At 48.1% G+C, this 23,101-nt stretch overlaps 1 protein-coding gene across 2 annotated transcripts in view; it reads right to left on the bottom strand.

Moving 5' to 3' along the window:
- Positions 1-137: 137 nt before the first annotated feature.
- Positions 138-23,101, bottom strand: part of LOC311124011 (ubiquitin-like modifier-activating enzyme 1) — a 90,398-nt gene continuing 67,434 nt past the window's right edge. For both annotated transcript variants that reach the window (XM_084198232.1, XM_084198231.1), the window contains exons 12-18: positions 20,822-21,039; positions 20,304-20,485; positions 7,729-7,925; positions 4,336-4,400; positions 3,971-4,166; positions 1,069-1,143; positions 138-900 (exon numbers count right to left, since the gene is read on the bottom strand). In XM_084198232.1, coding sequence (XP_084054358.1) covers positions 640-900; positions 1,069-1,143; positions 3,971-4,166; positions 4,336-4,400; positions 7,729-7,925; positions 20,304-20,485; positions 20,822-21,039 — 1,194 coding nt within the window. In that variant the 3' untranslated portion in view covers positions 138-639. The remainder of the gene's footprint in view (positions 901-1,068; positions 1,144-3,970; positions 4,167-4,335; positions 4,401-7,728; positions 7,926-20,303; positions 20,486-20,821; positions 21,040-23,101) is intronic.

Below are 23,101 nucleotides of genomic sequence, written 5' to 3'. Positions count from 1 at the left end.
CCGCAGACACACACACACCGCAGACACACACACACCACGCAGACACACACACACCACGCAGACACACACACACACCCCGCAGACACACACACACACACACCGCAGACACACACACACCCCGCAGACACACACACACACACACACCGCAGACACACACACACACACACCGCAGACACACACACACACCGCAGACACACACACACCACGCAGACACACACACACCCCGCAGACACACACACACAGAGAGACACACATCCGAAGGTTAGTCCGACAGACAGGTAAACTGGCCAATGAGACAGGGGCATGTCGTAGGGTCGTCTCACATGGCCGGCGGTGAGAAGTGGGACCTGTCTTGATACACATAATAATAAACATACTCTAATCATAACTGGGATTGTTCACTCTCAGTAGTCATTTAATACAACACTAAAGAACTCAAAGAAACATGGCTTCTCTCCGTTCAGTCTTGCCTTCATGTTTTGGATCCATTTCATTCTGTGGCAAATGCATTAATAACAGATGTCTCATTTCTAGAGGCTTTCTTAGTTCCACATGCTCCTGCGACTCTGCTATAATTGGTTTATATTCATTGGCTTTCGACGTCACTACAGGGAAAAGCACCGATCACTATAAATGCAACTAGAAGTGTTGACTATAAACATCACTAGACGTATAGATGACCTGTGGAAATGTAAAAGCCCTCTCCTCACCGACGTTGGCGTTGACGCTCTGCAGCTCCTGGTCAGAGACGTGGATCTTGACCCCTGACCTGGGGACAAAGGTGGGCACCGATAGGCTGTCCAGGATCTTAGCCACGCCGACACGGTCAGTAGAGCCCTGCATGCCGTACGACTGGGCAAACAGGTTGGCTCCTGCCATCACATAGTCCATATGGAGGTCCTAGAGAGGGAGACTGTTAGAGGCTGCATGAGAGAGAGAAAGAGACTTTCATCTAACATTGAGAGAAAGTGGGAGAGAGAAAGGGAGAGGTAGAAGGGGCTGGGGGAGGGAGCGAGAGAGACAGAGAGAGAGAGAGGGAGGAGGGAGGAGAGAGAAGAAAGTACTCACGTTGCTGGTGCTGAACTCTAGAGGGTGAGGACATCTCTTTGGACCGGACCAGAAGGGGGCGCCAGAGCTGGTCAGCTGAGAAAGGAGAGGGGGATGCGAGAGGAGAGAGAGAGAAAGTGGGGGGAGAGAGAGCGAGAGAGAAAGTGGGGGGAGAAAGAAAGTGGGGGGAGAGAGAGAGAGAGAAAGTGGGGGGAGAGAGAAAGAGTGGTGGAGAGAGAGAGAAAGAGGGGGGAGAGAGAGAAAGAGGGGGGAGAGAGAGAAAGAGGGGGGAGAGAGAGAAAGTGGGGGGAGAGAGAGAAAGTGGGGGAGAGAGAGAAAGTGGGGGAGAGAGAGAAAGTGGGGGAGAAAGAGAAGTGGGGGAGAGAGAGAAGTGGGGGAGAAAGAAAAGTGGGGGGGAGAGAGAGAGAGAAAGTGGGGGGGAGAGAGAGAAAGTGGGGGGGAGAGAGAGAAAGTGGGGGGGAGAGAGAGAAAGTGGGGGGGAGAGAGAGAAAGTGGGGGGGAGAGAGAAAGTGGGGGGGAGAGAGAAAGTGGGGGGAGAGAGAGAGAAAGAGGGGAGAGAGAGAAAGAGGGGGGAGAGAGAGAAAGAGGGGGAGAGAGAGAAAGAGGGGGAGAGAGAGAAAGTGGGGGAGAGAGAGAAAGTGGGGGAGAAAGAGAAGTGGGGGAGAGAGAGAAGTGGGGGAGAGAGAGAGAAAGTAGGGGAGAGAGAGAACGTGGGGGAGAGAGAGAAAGAGGGGGGAGAGAGAGAAAGAGGGGGAGAGAGAGAAAGAGGGGGGAGAGAGAGAAAGTGGGGGAGAGAGAGAAGTGGGGGAGAGAGAGAAAGAGGGGGAGAGAGAGAAAGAGGGGGGAGAGAGAGAAAGAGGGGGAGAGAGAGAAAGAGGGGGGAGAGAGAGAAAGAGGGGGAGAGAGAGAAAGAGGGGGGAGAGAGAGAAAGAGGGGGAGAGAGAGAAAGAGGGGGGAGAGAGAGAAAGAGGGGGAGAGAGAGAAAGAGGGGGGAGAGAGAGAAAGTGGGGGGGAGAGAGAAAGTGGGGGAGAGAGAGAAAGTAGGGGAGAGAGAGAAAGTGGGGGAGAGAGAGAAAGTGGGGGAGAAAGAGAAGTGGGGGAGAGAGAGAAGTGGGGGAGAGAGAGAGAAAGTAGGGGAGAGAGAGAACGTGGGGGAGAGAGAGAAAGAGGGGGGAGAGAGAGAAAGAGGGGGAGAGAGAGAAAGAGGGGGGAGAGAGAGAAAGTGGGGGAGAGAGAGAAGTGGGGGAGAGAGAGAGAAGTGGGGGAGAGAGAGAGAAAGCGGGGGAGAGAGAGAGAAGTGGGGGAGAGAGAGAGAAGTGGGGGAGAGAGAGAGAAAGCGGGGGAGAGAGAGAGAAGTGGGGGAGAAAGAGAAGTGGGGGAGAGAGAGAGAAGTGGGGGAGAGAGAGAGAAAGTGGGGGAGAGAGAGAGAAGTGGGGGAGAGAGAGAAAGTGGGGGAGAGAGAGAAGTGGGGGAGAGAGAGAGAAGTGGGGGAGAGAGAGAGAAGTGGGGGAGAGAGAGAGAAAGCGGGGGAGAGAGAGAGAAGTGGGGGAGAAAGAGAAGTGGGGGAGAGAGAGAGAAGTGGGGGAGAGAGAGAGAAAGCGGGGGAGAGAGAGAGAAAGCGAATGAGAGGAGGGAGAGCATGATAGTCAGACACGGTAACTGTATGCCTGTCCAGCCTGTGTATAAACGCAGTGGACAAAACATTACCACCACATCACTAACATTACCACCACATCACTAACATTACCACCACATCACTAACATTACCACCACATCACTAACATTACCACCACATCACTAACATTACCACCACATCACTAACATTACCACCACATCACTAACATTACCACCACATCACTAACATTACCACCACATCACTAACATTACCACCACATCACTAACGTTACCACCACATCACTAACATTACCACCACATCACTAACATTGAGTTGCACCCCCTTTTGCCCTCAGAACAGCCTAAATCAGTCGGTCAGGGCATGGACTACAAGGTGTCGAAAGCGTTCCACAGGGATGCTGGCCCATGTTGACTCCAATGCTTCCCAAAGTTGTGTCAAGATGGCTGGATGTCCTTTGGGTGACGGAACATTCTTGATACACAAACTGTTGAGCGTGAAAACCCAGTAGAGTTGAAGTTCTTAACACAAACCGGTGCGCCTGGCACCTACTACCATACCCCGTTCAAAGGCACTTAAATCATTTGTCTTGCCCATTCACCCTCTGAACGGCACACATACACAATAATAATAATAATAACAATAATATGCCATTTAGCAGACGCTTTTATCCAAAGCGACTTACAGTCATGCGTGCATACATTTTTGTGTATGGGTGGTCACGGGGTTCGAACCCACTACCTTGGCGTTACAAGCGCCATGCTCTACCAGCTGAGCTACAGAGGACCACAATCCATGTCTCAATTGTCTCAAGGCTTAACAATCCTTCTTTAACCTGCCTCCTCCCCTTCATCTACACTGATTGAAGTGGATTTAACAGGTGACATCAATAAGGGATCATAGCTTTCACCTGGATTCACCTGGTCAGTCTATGTCATGGAAAGAGCAGGTGTTCTTAATGTTTTGTCCACTCAGTGTGTGTGTAACAGTGTGTGTGTGTGTGTATAACAGTGTGTAACAGTGTGTGTGTGTGTGTGTGTAACAGTGTGTAACAGTGTGTGTGTAACAGTGTGTAACAGTGTGTGTGTGTGTGTGTAACAGTGTGTAACAGTGTGTGTGTGTGTGTGTGTGTGTGTATAACAGTGTGTAACAGTGTGTGTGTGTGTGTGTAACAGTGTGTAACAGTGTGTGTGTGTGTGTGTGTAACAGTGTGTAACAGTGTGTGTGTGTGTGTGTGTAACAGTGTGTGTGTACCAGTGTTCTCTGTACCTGTTCTGGGGGGAAGTTGTGCAGTAGCTGATGGATGTTGTTGCTGTACTGGCACTGCCAGTGGTGCCGAGCCCAGATGATACAGTCGGCCCAGCTGCGAGGGCAGTCAGTCACCAGACTCTTATAGACGGCCTCCAACACGTCTAGAGGCTGGGCTCCAGGAAGCTTCAGGGTCCTCTCCAGGAACTTGGGATCTCTGGTTCATAAAACATTCATATAACGTTAATGCAACTAATATTAAACTCTTCTAGACGGCCTCCAACACGTCTAGAGGCTCCAGGCAGCTTCAGAAATGTAATAATGCACAAGACTCTAGGAACTCAGAAGAGTAGCAGCTATGAGACTTCAGACAGAAAGAGACTTACGTGAGGTACTGCATGGCATTCTCTGACGGCTGTTTAAAGAGACCCTCAAACTCATCACGGGCCCACTGGAGAGGAGAGAGGACAGTTACCATACGAGGACAGTTACCATACACATCACACACTGGAGAGGAGAGAGGACAGTTACCATACACATCACACACTGGAGAGGAGAGAGGACAGTTACCATACACATCACACACTGGAGAGGAGAGAGGACAGTTACCATACACATCACACACTGGAGAGGAGAGAGGACAGTTACCATACGAGGACAGTTACCATACACATCACACACTGGAGAGGACAGTTACCATACACATCACACACTGGAGAGGAGAGAGGACAGTTACCATACACATCACACACTGGAGAGGACAGTTACCATACACATCACACACTGGAGAGGAGAGAGGACAGTTACCATACACATCACACACTGGAGAGGACAGTTACCATACACATCACACACTGGAGAGGAGAGAGGACAGTTACCATACACATCACACACTGGAGAGGAGAGAGGACAGTTACCATACACATCACACACTGGAGAGGAGAGAGGACAGTTACCATACACATCACACACTGGAGAGGAGAGAGGACAGTTACCATACACATCACACACTGGAGAGGAGAGAGGACAGTTACCATACACATCACACACTGGAGAGGAGAGAGGACAGTTACCATACACATCACACACTGGAGAGGACAGTTACCATACACATCACACACTGGAGAGGACAGTTACCATACACATCACACACTGGAGAGGACAGTTACCATACACATCACACACTGGAGAGGACAGTTACCATACACATCACACACTGGAGAGGAGAGAGGACAGTTACCATACACATCACACACTGGAGAGGAGAGAGGACAGTTACCATACACATCACACACTGGAGAGGACAGTTACCATACACATCACACACTGGAGAGGACAGTTACCATACACATCACACACTGGAGAGGACAGTTACCATACACATCACACACTGGAGAGGACAGTTACCATACACATCACACACTGGAGAGGAGAGAGGACAGTTACCATACACATCACACACTGGAGAGGACAGTTACCATACACATCACACACTGGAGAGGAGAGAGGACAGTTACCATACACATCACACACTGGAGAGGACAGTTACCATACACATCACACACTGGAGAGGAGAGAGGACAGTTACCATACACATCACACACTGGAGAGGACAGTTACCATACACATCACACACTGGAGAGGAGAGAGGACCGTTACCATACACATCACACACTGGAGAGGACAGTTACCATACACATCACACACTGGAGAGGAGAGAGGACAGTTACCATACACATCACACACTGGAGAGGAGAGAGGACAGTTACCATACACATCACACACTGGAGAGGACAGTTACCATACACATCACACACTGGAGAGGACCGTTACCATACACATCACACACTGGAGAGGAGAGAGGACAGTTACCATACACATCACACACTGGAGAGGAGAGAGGACAGTTACCATACACATCACACACTGGAGAGGACAGTTACCATACACATCACACACTGGAGAGGACAGTTACCATACACATCACACACTGGAGAGGAGAGAGGACAGTTACCATACACATCACACACTGGAGAGGAGAGAGGACAGTTACCATACACATCACACACTGGAGAGGAGAGAGGACAGTTACCATACACATCACACACTGGAGAGGACAGTTACCATACACATCACACACTGGAGAGGAGAGAGGACAGTTACCATACACATCACACACTGGAGAGGACAGTTACCATACACATCACACACTGGAGAGGACAGTTATCATACACATCACACACTGAAGAGGACCATTCCCATACACATCACACACTGGAGAGGACAGTTACCATACACATCACACACTGGAGAGGAGAGAGGACAGTTACCATACGAGGACAGTTACCATACACATCACACACTGGAGAGGAGAGAGGACAGTTACCATACACATCACACACTGGAGAGGACAGTTACCATACACATCACACACTGGAGAGGAGAGAGGACAGTTACCATACACATCACACACTGGAGAGGACAGTTACCATACACATCACACACTGGAGAGGAGAGAGGACAGTTACCATACACATCACACACTGGAGAGGAGAGAGGACAGTTACCATACACATCACACACTGGAGAGGACAGTTACCATACACATCACACACTGGAGAGGAGAGAGGACAGTTACGATACACATCACACACTGGAGAGGACCGTTACCATACACATCACACACTGGAGAGGAGAGAGGACAGTTACCATACACATCACACACTGGAGAGGACAGTTACCATACACATCACACACTGGAGAGGAGAGAGGACAGTTACCATACACATCACACACTGGAGAGGAGAGAGGACAGTTACCATACACATCACACACTGGAGAGGAGAGAGGACAGTTACCATACGAGGACAGTTACCATACACATCACACACTGGAGAGGAGAGAGGACAGTTACCATACACATCACACACTGGAGAGGACAGTTACCATACACATCACACACTGGAGAGGAGAGAGGACAGTAACCATACACATCACACACTGGAGAGGACAGTTACCATACACATCACACACTGGAGAGGAGAGAGGACAGTTACCATACACATCACACACTGGAGAGGAGAGAGGACAGTTACCATACACATCACACACTGGAGAGGAGAGAGGACAGTTACCATACACATCACACACTGGAGAGGAGAGAGGACAGTTACCATACACATCACACACTGGAGAGGAGCGAGGACCGTTACCATACACATCACACACTGCATATAGAGAGGACATCAGTCACACCGGTTAGAGAGGACATCAGTCACACCGGTTAGAGAGGACATCAGTCACACCGGTTAGAGAGGACATCAGTCACACCGGTTAGAGAGGACATCAGTCACACCGGTTAGAGAGGACATCAGTCACACCGGTTAGAGAGGACATCCGTCACACCGGTTAGAGAGGACATCAGTCACACCGGTTAGAGAGGACATCAGTCACACCGGTTAGACAGGACATCCGTCACACCGGTTAGACAGGACATCCGTCACTCCGGTTAGACAGGACATCAGTCACACCGGTTAGAGAGGACATCAGTCACACCGGTTAGACAGGACATCAGTCACACCGGTTAGAGAGGACATCAGTCACACCGGTTAGAGAGGACATCAGTCACACCGGTTAGAGAGGACATCAGTCACACCGGTTAGACAGGACATCCGTCACACCGGTTAGACAGGACATCCGTCACACCGGTTAGACAGGACAGCTATGGGACAATGTACAAGTATTTTTCTCCTGTACCAACCTACAGTGTGCGTACCAACCTGCAGTGTGTGCTCGATGGCGTTGGGGAAGTTCTTCAGTGTGCAGATGGGGATGGACTTCTCTGGGGGGTCCTGGGAGGAGCTGTATGACTCCGTCAGGAAGGGGATAACCACCTGGACGTTGCCCTTGGTACCCAGAGTACCGGACTCCAACAGGGGCTTACGGTAGTAGACACACCGCCGGTCCATATACATCCCTACAGGAAGGGGAGAAGAAGTTTCAGAAAGCACAATTGTCCCAAATATTTACATTTCCAGCTGATTTAAAAACAATACAGAAGAAAGACAGTAAAAATATCTTGATCTTCCAAAACCCAGAGTCAATACAAATAAGACAGAAACCCCCCGGCCCCCCTCTTCCTCAGCCCTAAACAACCGAATCGAGCCCCTCCGCCCCCCCCCCCGGCCCCCCTCTTCCTCAGCCCTAAACAACCGAATCGAAGGTTGGGTTATTTAGCTATCGGGAAGAGGCGTCCAGAAAATTCAGCCACTCCATACAAAAACAGGGAGATAGATAGTGGAGAAAAGGATGGCCGACTAGAGGAGAGACGGAGAAAGGACAGCCCACTAGAGGAGAGACGGAGAAAGGACAGCCCACTAGAGGAGAGACGGAGAAAGGACAGCCCACTAGAGGAGAGACGGAGAAAGGACAGCCCACTAGAGGAGAGACGGAGAAAGGACAGCCCACTAGAGGAGAGACGGAGAAAGGACAGCCCACTAGAGGAGAGACGGAGAAAGGACAGCCCACTAGAGGAGAGACGGAGAAAGGACAGCCCACTAGAGGAGAGACGGAGAAAGGACAGCCCACTAGAGGAGAGACGGAGAAAGGACAGCCCACTAGAGGAGAGACGGAGAAAGGACAGCCCACTAGAGGAGAGACGATTGTTAACTCAAAATGACAACGACTAGGTTCCAGTTTAACAGCGTTTATTTCACCGTATTAGCACAGCACATAGTCGCCATCACACTCAGGCCAGGTCCATCTCCAGTGACACTACTACGCAGGCGTACTAGCAACAGCAGAAATATAGGGACACTTCAAACATTAACTTAAATCTCCCACTTTTCTTTAAAGACAAATAAAACAACAAAATAATTAAATGTCCCAAATATTATTTAAGTTCCCCATTACAAATACGTTGTGTAACAAAGTGTATTTTTATTACTCAAGCTGCCACTTTCCATTACTGAGTGCCTTTAGGAGCACAAGACCGGATGCTCCCCTTTTAGTCAGTCAGCAAGCTGTTCCTTTGTGACCGACCAGGAAAACCGCTTTGAGGGGAGGAATCACAGTCGTAGCAAAGGTCTGTGAGCCACCCCAGATAAAGTCATCAACATGACAGGCAAGAACTCCAGTCACATTGCAGTCTTGATCAAGCCAATAGATAGACTGCAGGATCCACTTGTGATATTTCTCCACCTGTACTCAGCATCGCTGCCTTGACTTTGTTGTACCAGTAGAGTGATTCATCTGCCAGGCCGAAACACACACTTCTTTAGTTTCCACAGTGTTCCTTCGCGCTTAGCTTCAGGCGGAGGACAGATGTGAATGTCCCTTGACAGCTCTGTTCCCTGCAAAAATGCAGATTTGATGTCTATGGAATGAAGTCTTGATTTTTTCTGGCAGATCACTGTCAGCAGCAATCTGAGTGACTGAGGTGCATGTTGGTGAGTCTTTTGGGAGTTCTTCAGCAGCCAGCCCCTCAAAACCTCTGGCCACCAGACATGCTTTTGGCAGTATTCCAGTTAAGGATCCTTTAAGGGTATTACACCCACCTTGTTGAGACACATTTTTGGCCAACGTCTTTGACTTCCTCAAAACACTCAATTTTTCCTCCAATTACTGAGCTCATCTAGTTTAGCTGAGTCAAATGACACATCCTTTGTTTCAAGTACATCATTTCGAATGTCTTTCTCGATTTTCCATTGGTTCAAATCTGAGATGATCTACAAGTGGCAGGTCAGCTGACCCGGCTGTACCAGAAAGCGTAGCTGGTTCAGAGTACTGCAAGTTGTACCAGTTCTGGTGTTTTCCTTTTGGCTTTTCCTGCTCGTCCAATGACGGTTGCTGTGTGTGGAATACCACTTTCTCTGTCCATGTAGTTAACAGTTTGTCCAGTTTTCAGATTGGAACAACCACGTTGTCTTAACACATGTGGCTGTTTAACATTTTCCTCATTTCCTCAACAGTATTACCTGTGTCATGGTTGAAGGTCTCTGCTCCATTTCCTGTGTCAGTTTCAGTGTCCATATATCATTGGATGCGACATCTGGTAGGTTTGTGTCTGTTAATGTGTCCTTTTGGTCATGTTCAGCAGGAGGCTGATTCTCAGCAACAGCCCCTCCATCTTGTTGATCGTTTACTTTCTGCAATCTTGAGTGATGCACCCTGACAATGGTGCCTCCGTGCCTCACAAATATCACCACACCATCTTGGCCAATGACGACTCCCGGTCCTTTCCACTCAACTCATTTGTAGTACACTTTGTTTCCAGGCTCGTACTTCTCATCTATTGGTCGACACTGTTTACGCAGAGCCCTGCAAATTCTCTCCAACAATGCTTCAGTGAACGCTGAAGTTTAGGTTTGCCGTATTTCTGGCATGTCTCACAACTGCTCACTATCTGCCGTAGAATGGAAATACTCTCATCATCATTATTCCCAGAACTGCTGAGTCATTTCTGAACTCTGTCAACTGTAGCATGTCCAAACTGTTCGTGAAGTTTCAACAATACTTTGTGTTTTTCCCACTGTGGTTATGTTCTCTGTGCCTGTCAGAATCTCCATGTGCTCTGTGTCCGACAGAATCTCATTTTTACATGTCTGTCTACAATGTTTACACAACAGTGGCCTGAGGTAGAAAGTTCGAGGGTCACTTGGTTGTTTAAACATCACTGCCTTGCCATTTTTTATGTCTAGCACAGCCCCTGCCTTCTTGAGGGAAGCTTTGCTTAATCGTAAGGGGATATCTGTTTCAATGTGACACTGTCTGACCAATTTTTGCTGGTATCTTGAATCTCTTGGTAGAATGGATGTCTCTCCCATCTCCAAAAGCTCTGTTGCTTGGTGTGTCAATCATATTTTGTACTTCTTTCATATTTAGTTCACTGACGTAGCTATCAAGCCATTTCGCACCACACACTGTGCGTGTACATGCAGTATCAATCACAGCAGATTCTAAGGATTCAACTATAAAGATCTCAGAAGCAGATTTGTTTGAAAACAGTGTAATGTTAACACTGCTCCATCTCTGGGTTTACATGTTCCTCTGTTAGTTTAACTTGTTCATTTTTATGAGGACAATCTTTAACCCAATGATAAGTGCTTTGACAAATAGCACATTTTGATCTCCTTCCATGCCGGGCAATGGCGCCCTCGTCTGGTTGTCTTGAGAACGTGACTTGTTGGTGCCTTCTCGCTGCAGCTCAGTGTAATATACCTCCTCACTCACTTCAGTGAAAGCCAACTGTTTCTCCCTACCGTCCAGACAGGCAGTATCTAGTTTCTCCTTATCATCCAGACAGGAAGTATCTAGTTTCTCCTTACCGTCCAGACAGGCAGTATCTAGTTTCTCCTTACCGTCCAGACAGGCAGTATCTAGTTTCTCCCTCCCGTCCAGACAGGCAGTATCTAGTTTCTCCCTCCCGTCCAGACAGGCAGTATCTAGTTTCTCCCTCTACCGTCCAGACAGGCAGTATCTAGTTTCTCCCTCCCGTCCAGACAGGCAGTATCTAGTTTCTCCCTCCCGTCCAGACAGGCAGTATCTAGTTTCTCCTTACCGTCCAGACAGGCAGTATCTAGTTTCTCCTTACCGTCCAGACAGGCAGTATCTAGTTTCTCCTTACCGTCCAGACAGGCAGTATCTAGTTTCTCCTTACCGTCCAGACAGGCAGTATCTAGTTTCTCCTTACCGTCCAGACAGGCAGTATCTAGTTTCTCCCTCCCGTCCAGACAGGCAGTATCTAGTTTCTCCTTACCGTCCAGACAGGCAGTATCTAGTTTCTCCCTACCGTCCAGACAGGCAGTATCTAGTTTCTCCCTCTACCGTCCAGACAGGCAGTATCTAGTTTCTCCTTACCGTCCAGACAGGCAGTATCTAGTTTCTCCTTACCGTCCAGACAGGCAGTATCTAGTTTCTCCTTACCGTCTAGACAGGCAGTATCTAGTTTCTCCCTCTACTGTCCAGACAGGCAGTATCTAGTTTCTCCTTACCGTCCAGACAGGCAGTATCTAGTTTCTCCTTACCGTCCAGACAGGCAGTATCTAGTTTCTCCCTCTACTGTCCAGACAGGCAGTATCTAGTTTCTCCCTCTACCGTCCAGACAGGCAGTATCTAGTTTCTCCTTACCGTCCAGACAGGCAGTATCTAGTTTCTCCCTCCCGTCCAGACAGGCAGTATCTAGTTTCTCCCTCCCGTCCAGACAGGCAGTATCTAGTTTCTCCTTACCGTCCAGACAGGCAGTATCTAGTTTCTCCTTACCGTCCAGACAGGCAGTATCTAGTTTCTCCTTACCGTCCAGACAGGCAGTATCTAGTTTCTCCTTACCGTCCAGACAGGCAGTATCTAGTTTCTCCTTACCGTCCAGACAGGCAGTATCTAGTTTCTCCCTCCCGTCCAGACAGGCAGTATCTAGTTTCTCCTTACCGTCCAGACAGGCAGTATCTAGTTTCTCCTTACCGTCCAGACAGGCAGTATCTAGTTTCTCCCTCCCGTCCAGACAGGCAGTATCTAGTTTCTCCTTACCGTCCAGACAGGCAGTATCTAGTTTCTCCCTACCGTCCAGACAGGCAGTATCTAGTTTCTCCCTCTACCGTCCAGACAGGCAGTATCTAGTTTCTCCCTCCCGTCCAGACAGGCAGTATCTAGTTTCTCCTTACCGTCCAGACAGGCAGTATCTAGTTTCTCCCTACCGTCCAGACAGGCAGTATCTAGTTTCTCCCTCTACCGTCCAGACAGGCAGTATCTAGTTTCTCCCTCCCGTCCAGACAGGCAGTATCTAGTTTCTCCCTCCCGTCCAGACAGGCAGTATCTAGTTTCTCCTTACCGTCCAGACAGGCAGTATCTAGTTTCTCCCTCTACCGTCCAGACAGGCAGTATCTAGTTTCTCCTTACCGTCCAGACAGGCAGTATCTAGTTTCTCCTTACCGTCCAGACAGGCAGTATCTAGTTTCTCCCTACCGTCCAGACAGGCAGTATCTAGTTTCTCCTTACCGTCCAGACAGGCAGTATCTAGTTTCTCCCTCCCGTCCAGACAGGCAGTATCTAGTTTCTCCTTACCGTCCAGACAGGCAGTATCTAGTTTCTCCTTACCGTCCAGACAGGCAGTATCTAGTTTCTCCTTACCGTCCAGACAGGCAGTATCTAGTTTCTCCCTCTACCGTCCAGACAGGCAGTATCTAGTTTCTCCCTCCCGTCCAGACAGGCAGTATCTAGTTTCTCCTTACCGTCCAGACAGGCAGTATCTAGTTTCTCCCTCTACCGTCCAGACAGGCAGTATCTAGTTTCTCCCTCCCGTCCAGACAGGCAGTATCTAGTTTCTCCCTCTACCGTCCAGACAGGCAGTATCTAGTTTCTCCCTCCCGTCCAGACAGGCAGTATCTAGTTTCTCCCTCCCGTCCAGACAGGCAGTATCTAGTTTCTCCTTACCGTCCAGACAGGCAGTATCTAGTTTCTCCTTACCGTCCAGACAGGCAGTATCTAGTTTCTCCTTACCGTCCAGACAGGCAGTATCTAGTTTCGCCCTCTACCGTCCAGACAGGCAGTATCTAGTTTCTCCTTACCGTCCAGACAGGCAGTATCTAGTTTCTCCCTACCGTCCAGACAGGCAGTATCTAGTTTCTCCCTCCCGTCCAGGCAGGCAGTATCTAGTTTCTCCTTACCGTCCAGACAGGCAGTATCTAGTTTCTCCTTACCGTCCAGACAGGCAGTATCTAGTTTCTCCCTCCCGTCCAGACAGGCAGTATCTAGTTTCTCCTTACCGTCCAGACAGGCAGTATCTAGTTTCTCCCTCCCGTCCAGACAGGCAGTATCTAGTTTCTCCCTACCGTCCAGACAGGCAGTATCTAGTTTCTCCCTCCCGTCCAGACAGGCAGTATCTAGTTTCTCCTTACCGTCCAGACAGGCAGTATCTAGTTTCTCCCTCTACCGTCCAGACAGGCAGTATCTAGTTTCTCCTTACCGTCCAGACAGGCAGTATCTAGTTTCTCCCTACCGTCCAGACAGGCAGTATCTAGTTTCTCCCTCTACCGTCCAGACAGGCAGTATCTAGTTTCTCCTTACCGTCCAGACAGGCAGTATCTAGTTTCTCCCTACCGTCCAGACAGGCAGTATCTAGTTTCTCCCTACCGTCCAGACAGGCAGTATCTAGTTTCTCCCTCTACCGTCCAGACAGGCAGTATCTAGTTTCTCCCTCTACCGTCCAGACAGGCAGTATGTAGTTTCTCCTTACCGTCCAGACAGGCAGTATCTAGTTTCTCCTTACCGTCCAGACAGGCAGTATCTAGTTTCTCCTTACCGTCCAGACAGGCAGTATCTAGTTTCTCCTTACCGTCCAGACAGGCAGTATCTAGTTTCTCCCTACCGTCCAGACAGGCAGTATGTAGTTTCTCCTTACCGTCCAGACAGGCAGTATCTAGTTTCTCCTTACCGTCCAGACAGGCAGTATCTAGTTTCTCCTTACCGTCCAGACAGGCAGTATCTAGTTTCTCCTTACCGTCCAGACAGGCAGTATCTAGTTTCTCCCTACCGTCCAGACAGGCAGTATCTAGTTTCTCCTTACCGTCCAGACAGGCAGTATCTAGTTTCTCCTTACCGTCCAGACAGGCAGTATCTAGTTTCTCCTTACCGTCCAGACAGGCAGTATCTAGTTTCTCCCTCCCGTCCAGACAGGCAGTATCTAGTTTCTCCTTACCGTCCAGACAGGCAGTATCTAGTTTCTCCCTACCGTCCAGACAGGCAGTATCTAGTTTCTCCCTCCCGTCCAGACAGGCAGTATCTAGTTTCTCCCTCCCGTCCAGACAGGCAGTATCTAGTTTCTCCTTACCGTCCAGACAGGCAGTATCTAGTTTCTCCTTACCGTCCAGACAGGCAGTATCTAGTTTCTCCTTACCGTCCAGACAGGCAGTATCTAGTTTCTCCCTACCGTCCAGACAGGCAGTATCTAGTTTCTCCCTCCCGTCCAGACAGGCAGTATCTAGTTTCTCCCTCCCGTCCAGACAGGCAGTATCTAGTTTCTCCTTACCGTCCAGACAGGCAGTATCTAGTTTCTCCCTACCGTCCAGACAGGCAGTATCTAGTTTCTCCTTACCGTCCAGACAGGCAGTATCTAGTTTCTCCCTACCGTCCAGACAGGCAGTATCTAGTTTCTCCTTACCGTCCAGACAGGAAGTATCTAGTTTCTCCTTACCGTCCAGACAGGCAGTATCTAGTTTCTCCCTCCCGTCCAGGCAGGCAGTATCTAGTTTCTCCTTACCGTCCAGACAGGCAGTATCTAGTTTCTCCCTACCGTCCAGACAGGCAGTATCTAGTTTCTCCCTCCCGTCCAGACAGGCAGTATCTAGTTTCTCCCTACCGTCCAGACAGGCAGTATCTAGTTTCTCCCTCCCGTCCAGACAGGCAGTATCTAGTTTCTCCCTCCCGTCCAGACAGGCAGTATCTAGTTTCTCCTTACCGTCCAGACAGGCAGTATCTAGTTTCTCCTTATCATCCAGACAGGCAGTATCTAGTTTCTCCTTACCGTACAGACAGGCAGTATCTAGTTTCTCCCTCCCGTCCAGACAGGCAGTATCTAGTTTCTCCTTACCGTCCAGACAGGCAGTATCTAGTTTCTCCTTATCATCCAGACAGGCAGTATCTAGTTTCTCCTTACCGTACAGACAGGCAGTATCTAGTTTCTCCCTCCCGTCCAGACAGGCAGTATCTAGTTTCTCCTTACCGTCCAGACAGGCAGTATCTAGTTTCTCCCTACCGTCCAGACAGGCAGTATCTAGTTTCTCCCTACCGTCCAGACAGGCAGTATGTAGTTTCTCCTTACCGTCCAGACAGGCAGTATCTAGTTTCTCCCTCTACCGTCCAGACAGGCAGTATCTAGTTTCTCCTTACCGTCCAGACAGGCAGTATCTAGTTTCTCCCTCCCGTCCAGACAGGCAGTATCTAGTTTCTCCTTACCGTCCAGACAGGCAGTATCTAGTTTCTCCCTCCCGTCCAGACAGGCAGTATCTAGTTTCTCCTTACCGTCCAGACAGGCAGTATCTAGTTTCTCCTTACCGTCCAGACAGGCAGTATCTAGTTTCTCCCTCTACCGTCCAGACAGGCAGTATCTAGTTTCTCCCTCTACCGTCCAGACAGGCAGTATCTAGTTTCTCCTTACCGTCCAGACAGGCAGTATCTAGTTTCTCCTTACCGTCCAGACAGGCAGTATCTAGTTTCTCCCTCCCGTCCAGACAGGCAGTATCTAGTTTCTCCCTACCGTCCAGACAGGCAGTATCTAGTTTCTCCTTACCGTCCAGACAGGCAGTATCTAGTTTCTCCTTACCGTCCAGACAGGCAGTATCTAGTTTCTCCCTACCGTCCAGACAGGCAGTATCTAGTTTCTCCTTACCGTCCAGACAGGCAGTATCTAGTTTCTCCTTCCCGTCCAGACAGGCAGTATCTAGTTTCTCCTTACCGTCCAGACAGGCAGTATCTAGTTTCTCCTTACCGTCCAGACAGGCAGTATCTAGTTTCTCCTTACCGTCCAGACAGGCAGTATCTAGTTTCTCCTTCCCGTCCAGACAGGCAGTATCTAGTTTCTCCAAACCGTCCAGACAGGCAGTATCTAGTTTCTCCTTACCGTCCAGACAGGCAGTATCTAGTTTCTCCCTCCCGTCCAGACAGGCAGTATCTAGTTTCTCCTTACCGTCCAGACAGGCAGTATCTAGTTTCTCCTTACCGTCCAGACAGGCAGTATCTAGTTTCTCCTTCCCGTCCAGACAGGCAGTATCTAGTTTCTCCTTACCGTCCAGACAGGCAGTATCTAGTTTCTCCCTCCCGTCCAGACAGGCAGTATCTAGTTTCTCCTTACCGTCCAGACAGGCAGTATCTAGTTTCTCCCTACCGTCCAGACAGGCAGTATCTAGTTTCTCCTTACCGTCCAGACGGGCAGTATCTAGTTTCTCCTTACCGTCTAGACGGGCAGTATCTAGTTTCTCCTTACCGTCCAGACAGGCAGTATCTAGTTTCTCCCTCCCGTCCAGACAGGCAGTATCTAGTTTCTCCTTACCGTCCAGACAGGCAGTATCTAGTTTCTCCTTACCGTCCAGACAGGCAGTATCTAGTTTCTCCTTACCGTCCAGACAGGCAGTATCTAGTTTCTCCTTACCGTCCAGACAGGCAGTATCTAGTTTCTCCTTACCGTCCAGACAGGCAGTATCTAGTTTCTCCTTACCGTCCAGACAGGCAGTATCTAGTTTCTCCCTCCCGTCCAGACAGGCAGTATCTAGTTTCTCCCTACCGTCCAGACAGGCAGTATCTAGTTTCTCCTTACCGTCCAGACAGGCAGTATCTAGTTTCTCCTTCCCGTCCAGACAGGCAGTATCTAGTTTCTCCTTACCGTCCAGACAGGCAGTATCTAGTTTCTCCCTCCCGTCCAGACAGGCAGTATCTAGTTTCTCCCTCTACCGTCCAGACAGGCAGTATCTAGTTTCTCCCTCCCGTCCAGACAGGCAGTATCTAGTTTCTCCCTACCGTCCAGACAGGCATTATCTAGTTTCTCCCTCTACCGTCCAGACAGGCAGTATCTAGTTTCTCCTTCCCGTCCAGACAGGCAGTATCTAGTTTCTCCTTACCGTCCAGACAGGCAGTATCTAGTTTCTCCTTACCGTCCAGACAGGCAGTATCTAGTTTCTCCTTACCGTCCAGACAGGCAGTATCTAGTTTCTCCTTACCGTCCAGACGGGCAGTATCTAGTTTCTCCTTACCGTCTAGACGGGCAGTATCTAGTTTCTCCTTACCGTCCAGACAGGCAGTATCTAGTTTCTCCCTACCGTCCAGACAGGCAGTATCTAGTTTCTCCTTACCGTCCAGACAGGCAGTATCTAGTTTCTCCCTCTACCGTCCAGACAGGCAGTATCTAGTAGCTTGAACACTGCATTCAGGAGAACCATGTGCTACTTGCACTTCCTAATGTAACTCTGTTCGAAATCAAATATGTAGTTCATCATTGCAAACGAAATGTCTCTAGTAACACTGTCAAAGCTTGAATATGCCTCAAACACATAACATCTGTATCTGTTGATAACTGTAGTGACCATAACATCTGTATCTGTTGATAATTGTAGTGACCATAACGTCTGTATCTGTTGATAACTGTAGTGACCATAACATCTGTATCTGTTGATAACTGTAGTGACCATAACATCTGTATCTGTTGATAACTGTAGTGACCATAACATCTGTATCTGTTGATAACTGTAGTGACCATAACATCTGTTGATAACTGTAGTGACCATTACATCTGTATCTGTTGATAACTGTAGTGACCATAACATCTGTAGCTGTTGATAACTGTAGTGACCATAACGTCTGTAGCTGTTGATAACTGTAGTGACCATAACGTCTGTATCTGTTGATAACTGTAGTGACCATAACATCTGTATCTGTTGATAACTGTAGTGACCATAACGTCTGTAGCTGTTGATAACTGTAGTGACCATAACGTCTGTATCTGTTGATAACTGTAGTGACCATAACGTCTGTATCTGTTGATAACTGTAGTGACCATAACATCTGTATCTGTTGATAACTGTAGTGACCATAACGTCTGTATCTGTTGATAACTGTAGTGACCATAACATCTGTTGATAACTGTAGTGACCATTACATCTGTATCTGTTGATAACTGTAGTGACCATAACGTCTGTATCTGTTGATAACTGTAGTGACCATAACATCGGTATCTGTTGATAACTGTAGTGACCATAACGTCTGTATCTGTTGATAACTGTAGTGACCATTACATCTGTATCTGTTGATAACTGTAGTGACCATAACATCTGTAGCTGTTGATAACTGTAGTGACCATAACGTCTGTAGCTGTTGATAACTGTAGTGACCATAACGTCTGTATCTGTTGATAACTGTAGTGACCATAACATCTGTAGCTGTTGATAACTGTAGTGACCATAACATCTGTATCTGTTGATAACTGTAGTGACCATAACGTCTGTAGCTGTTGATAACTGTAGTGACCATAACGTCTGTATCTGTTGATAACTGTAGTGACCATAACGTCTGTATCTGTTGATAACTGTAGTGACCATAACATCTGTATCTGTTGATAACTGTAGTGACCATAACGTCTGTATCTGTTGATAACTGTAGTGACCATAACATCTGTTGATAACTGTAGTGACCATTACATCTGTATCTGTTGATAACTGTAGTGACCATAACGTCTGTATCTGTTGATAACTGTAGTGACCATAACATCTGTATCTGTTGATAACTGTAGTGACCATAACATCTGTTGATAACTGTAGTGACCATTACATCTGTATCTGTTGATAACTGTAGTGACCATAACGTCTGTATCTGTTGATAACTGTAGTGACCATAACATCTGTATCTGTTGATAACTGTAGTGACCATAACGTCTGTATCTGTTGATAACTGTAGTGACCATAACATCTGTATCTGTTGATAACGTAGTGACCATAACGTCTGTATCTGTTGATAACTGTAGTGACCATAACGTCTGTATCTGTTGATAACTGTAGTGACCATAACGTCTGTATCTGTTGATAACTGTAGTGACCATAACATCTGTATCTGTTGATAACTGTAGTGACCATAACATCTGTATCTGTTGATAACTGTAGTGACCATAACATCTGTATCTGTTGATAACTGTAGTGACCATAACATCTGTATCTGTTGATAACGTAGTGACCATAACGTCTGTATCTGTTGATAACTGTAGTGACCATAACGTCTGTATCTGTTGATAACTGTAGTGACCATAACGTCTGTATCTGTTGATAACTGTAGTGACCATAACATCTGTATCTGTTGATAACTGTAGTGACCATAACGTCTGTATCTGTTGATAACTGTAGTGACCATAACGTCTGTATCTGTTGATAACTGTAGTGACCATAACGTCTGTATCTGTTGATAACTGTAGTGACCATAACGTCTGTATCTGTTGATAACTGTAGTGACCATAACATCTGTATCTGTTGATAACTGTAGTGCCCATAACGTCTGTATCTGTTGATAACTGTAGTGACCATAACGTCTGTATCTGTTCATAACTGTAGTGACCATAACATCTGTATCTGTTGATAACTGTAGTGACCATAACATCTGTATCTGTTGATAACTGTAGTGACCATAACATCTGTATCTGTTGATAACTGTAGTGACCATAACGTCTGTATCTGTTGATAACTGTAGTGACCATAACATCTGTTGATAACTGTAGTGACCACTACATCTGTATCTGTTGATAACTGTAGTGACCATAACATCTGTTGATAACTGTAGTGACCACTACGGATATCACACCTTGAGCAGTAATGTTTATAATGAGTCTTACGTGCGTCAACGTTGTCCAGTGCGTTGGCGACTCCGTGAAGGCTCTCGAAGAAGTCGTCATCGTAGACGCGCTCGGTGTCGGGCCCGACGCGGTTCTGGTGACCCGTGATCCGGATGGACGGGTTCATCTGCTTCACCGCTGCCGCCGCAGTCTCACTCTTCATCTTCGTCACGTCCCACGGCCTGAATACAAACCAAACACAACTTTATTTAATATAGTTCCTTTAAACCCGCAACACTTTACAGAAGAACAATGAAATACAAGCAAACAAGAGGCAATGACAGATCAATTAAAACACAAAGGCCTGCGTCCCAAACTGTGTTCTATTCCCTAGATAGTGCACTACTTTTGAGAAGACCCATATGTGCCCTGATGAGAAGTGGTGCACTATCTAGGGAATAGGGTGCCATTTCAGACACTCGATGTCTAAAACAGTGAAATCCCAGAGGAAAGGCTACAGGGGCGTGATTTAAACCCTCCATGGGTTAAGTCTACCCCTCCCTACCTCCCTCTCTCACCTGAAGAGGAACTGTCTGTTGAGGTTGGATTTCTCAATAGTGTCCATGTCTGTCACGATGACCTCACCCTCCCCGCCAGCCAATCCGATCATGGCAAAGTTCTTGAGCAGCTCACAGCCAATAGCGCCAGCCCCAACCAGGAAGTAGCGTTGTTTAGCCAGCTCCTCCTGCAGCTTGACGCCAAACACAGCGATCTGGCCGTCATAACGACTGTTCCTCTGGAGAGAGGGAGACATGTCCTTTAATTATTTTCCCACAGGTAGCAGGTAGGGTTGTAATAGAGAACAGGTAGCAGGTGAGGTTGTAATAGAGAACAGGTAGCAGGTAGGGTTGTAATAGAGAACAGGTAGCAGGTAGGGTTGTAATAGAGAACAGGTAGCAGGTAGGGTTGTAATAGAGAACAGGTAGCAGGTAGGGTTGTAATAGAGAACAGGTAGCAGGTAGGGTTGTAATAGAGAACAGGTAGGGTTGTAATAGAGAACAGGTAGCAGGTAGGGTTGTAATAGAGAACAGGTAGCAGGTAGGGTTGTAATAGAGAACAGGTAGCAGGTAGGGTTGTAATAGAGAACAGGTAGCAGGTTGGGTTGTAATAGAGAACAGGTAGCAGGTAGGGTTGTAATAGAGAACAGGTAGCAGGTAGGGTTGTAATAGAGAACAGGTAGCAGGTAGGGTTGTAATAGAGAACAGGTAGCAGGTAGGGTTGTAATAGAGAACAGGTAGCAGGTGGGGTTGTAATAGAGAACAGGTAGCAGGTGAGGTTGTAATAGAGAACAGGTGAGGTTGTAATAGAGAGGTTTTATAGTTAAATACTGGCATGTGTTTTGTGCCAGACCTGCAGTGCCTGTATGTGTGACTGTGTGTTTGGTCTGAGGGTTTGTGTTAGGTGTGTGCATATTGGTGTGTGTGTGTGTGTGTGTGTGTGTGTGTGTGTGTGTTGTGGGGCGGCAGGTAGCTTAGTGGTTAAGAGCGTTGTGCCAGTAACCGAAAGGTCGCTGGTTCTAATCCCCGAGCCGACTAGGTGAAAAATCTGTCGATGTGCCCTTGAGCAATGCACTTAACCCTAATTGCTCCTGTAAGTCGCTCTGGATAAGAGCGTCTGCTAAATGACTATAAATGTAAATAAATGTTAAAAAATAAATGTCTGTGAGAGAGAGAGTTCGGTAGGTGTGCGTATGGCAGATGTCAGAGTGTGTGAGAGAGAGTTCGGTAGGGGTGCGTATGGCAGATGTCAGAGTGTGTGTGAGAGAGTTCGGTAGGTGTGCGTATGGCAGATGTCAGAGTGTGAGAGAGAGAGAGAGTTCGGTAGGTGTGCGTATGGCAGATGTCAGAGTGTGAGAGAGAGTTCGGTAGGTGTGCGTATGGCAGATGTCAGAGTGTGAGAGAGAGTTCGGTAGGTGTGCGTATGGCAGATGTCAGAGTGTGTGTGAGAGAGTTCGGTAGGTGTGCGTATGGCAGATGTCAGAGTGTGAGAGAGAGAGAGAGTTCGGTAGGTGTGCGTATGGCAGATGTCAGAGTGTGAGAGAGAGTTCGGTAGGTGTGCGTATGGCAGATGTCAGAGTGTGTGTGAGAGAGTTCGGTAGGTGTGCGTATGGCAGATGTCAGAGTGTGAGAGAGAGAGAGAGTTCGGTAGGTGTGCGTATGGCAGATGTCAGAGTGTGAGAGAGAGTTCGGTAGGTGTGCGTATGGCAGATGTCAGAGTGTGAGAGAGAGTTCGGTAGGTGTGCGTATGGCAGATGTCAGAGTGTGTGAGAGAGTTCGGTAGGTGTGAGTATGGCGGATGTCAGAGTGTGTGAGAGAGTTCGGTAGGTGTGAGTATGGCGGATGTCAGAGTGTGTGAGAGAGAGAGAGTTCGGTAGGTGTGCGTATGGTGGATGTCAGAGTGTGAGAGAGAGAGAGAGTTCGGTAGGTGTGCGTATGGCAGATGTCAGAGTGTGTGAGAGAGAGTTCGGTAGGGGTGCGTATGGCAGATGTCAGAGTGTGAGAGAGAGAGAGAGTTCGGTAGGTGTGCGTATGGCAGATGTCAGAGTGTGTGTGAGAGAGTTCGGTAGGTGTGCGTATGGCAGATGTCAGAGTGTGAGAGAGAGTTCGGTAGGTGTGCGTATGGCAGATGTCAGAGTGTGAGAGAGAGTTCGGTAGGTGTGCGTATGGCAGATGTCAGAGTGTGAGAGAGAGTTCGGTAGGTGTGCGTATGGCAGATGTCAGAGTGTGAGAGAGAGAGAGAGTTCGGTAGGTGTGCGTATGGCAGATGTCAGAGTGTGAGAGAGAGAGAGAGTTCGGTAG

The sequence above is a fragment of the Coregonus lavaretus genome, assembly GCF_964263955.1.
Source record: "Coregonus lavaretus genome assembly, contig: HAP1_SCAFFOLD_622, whole genome shotgun sequence".
Classification (NCBI taxonomy): domain Eukaryota; kingdom Metazoa; phylum Chordata; class Actinopteri; order Salmoniformes; family Salmonidae; genus Coregonus; species Coregonus lavaretus.
The sequence above is the reverse complement of the archived record's forward strand: the minus strand, read 5'-3'. Positions and strand labels throughout refer to the sequence as shown.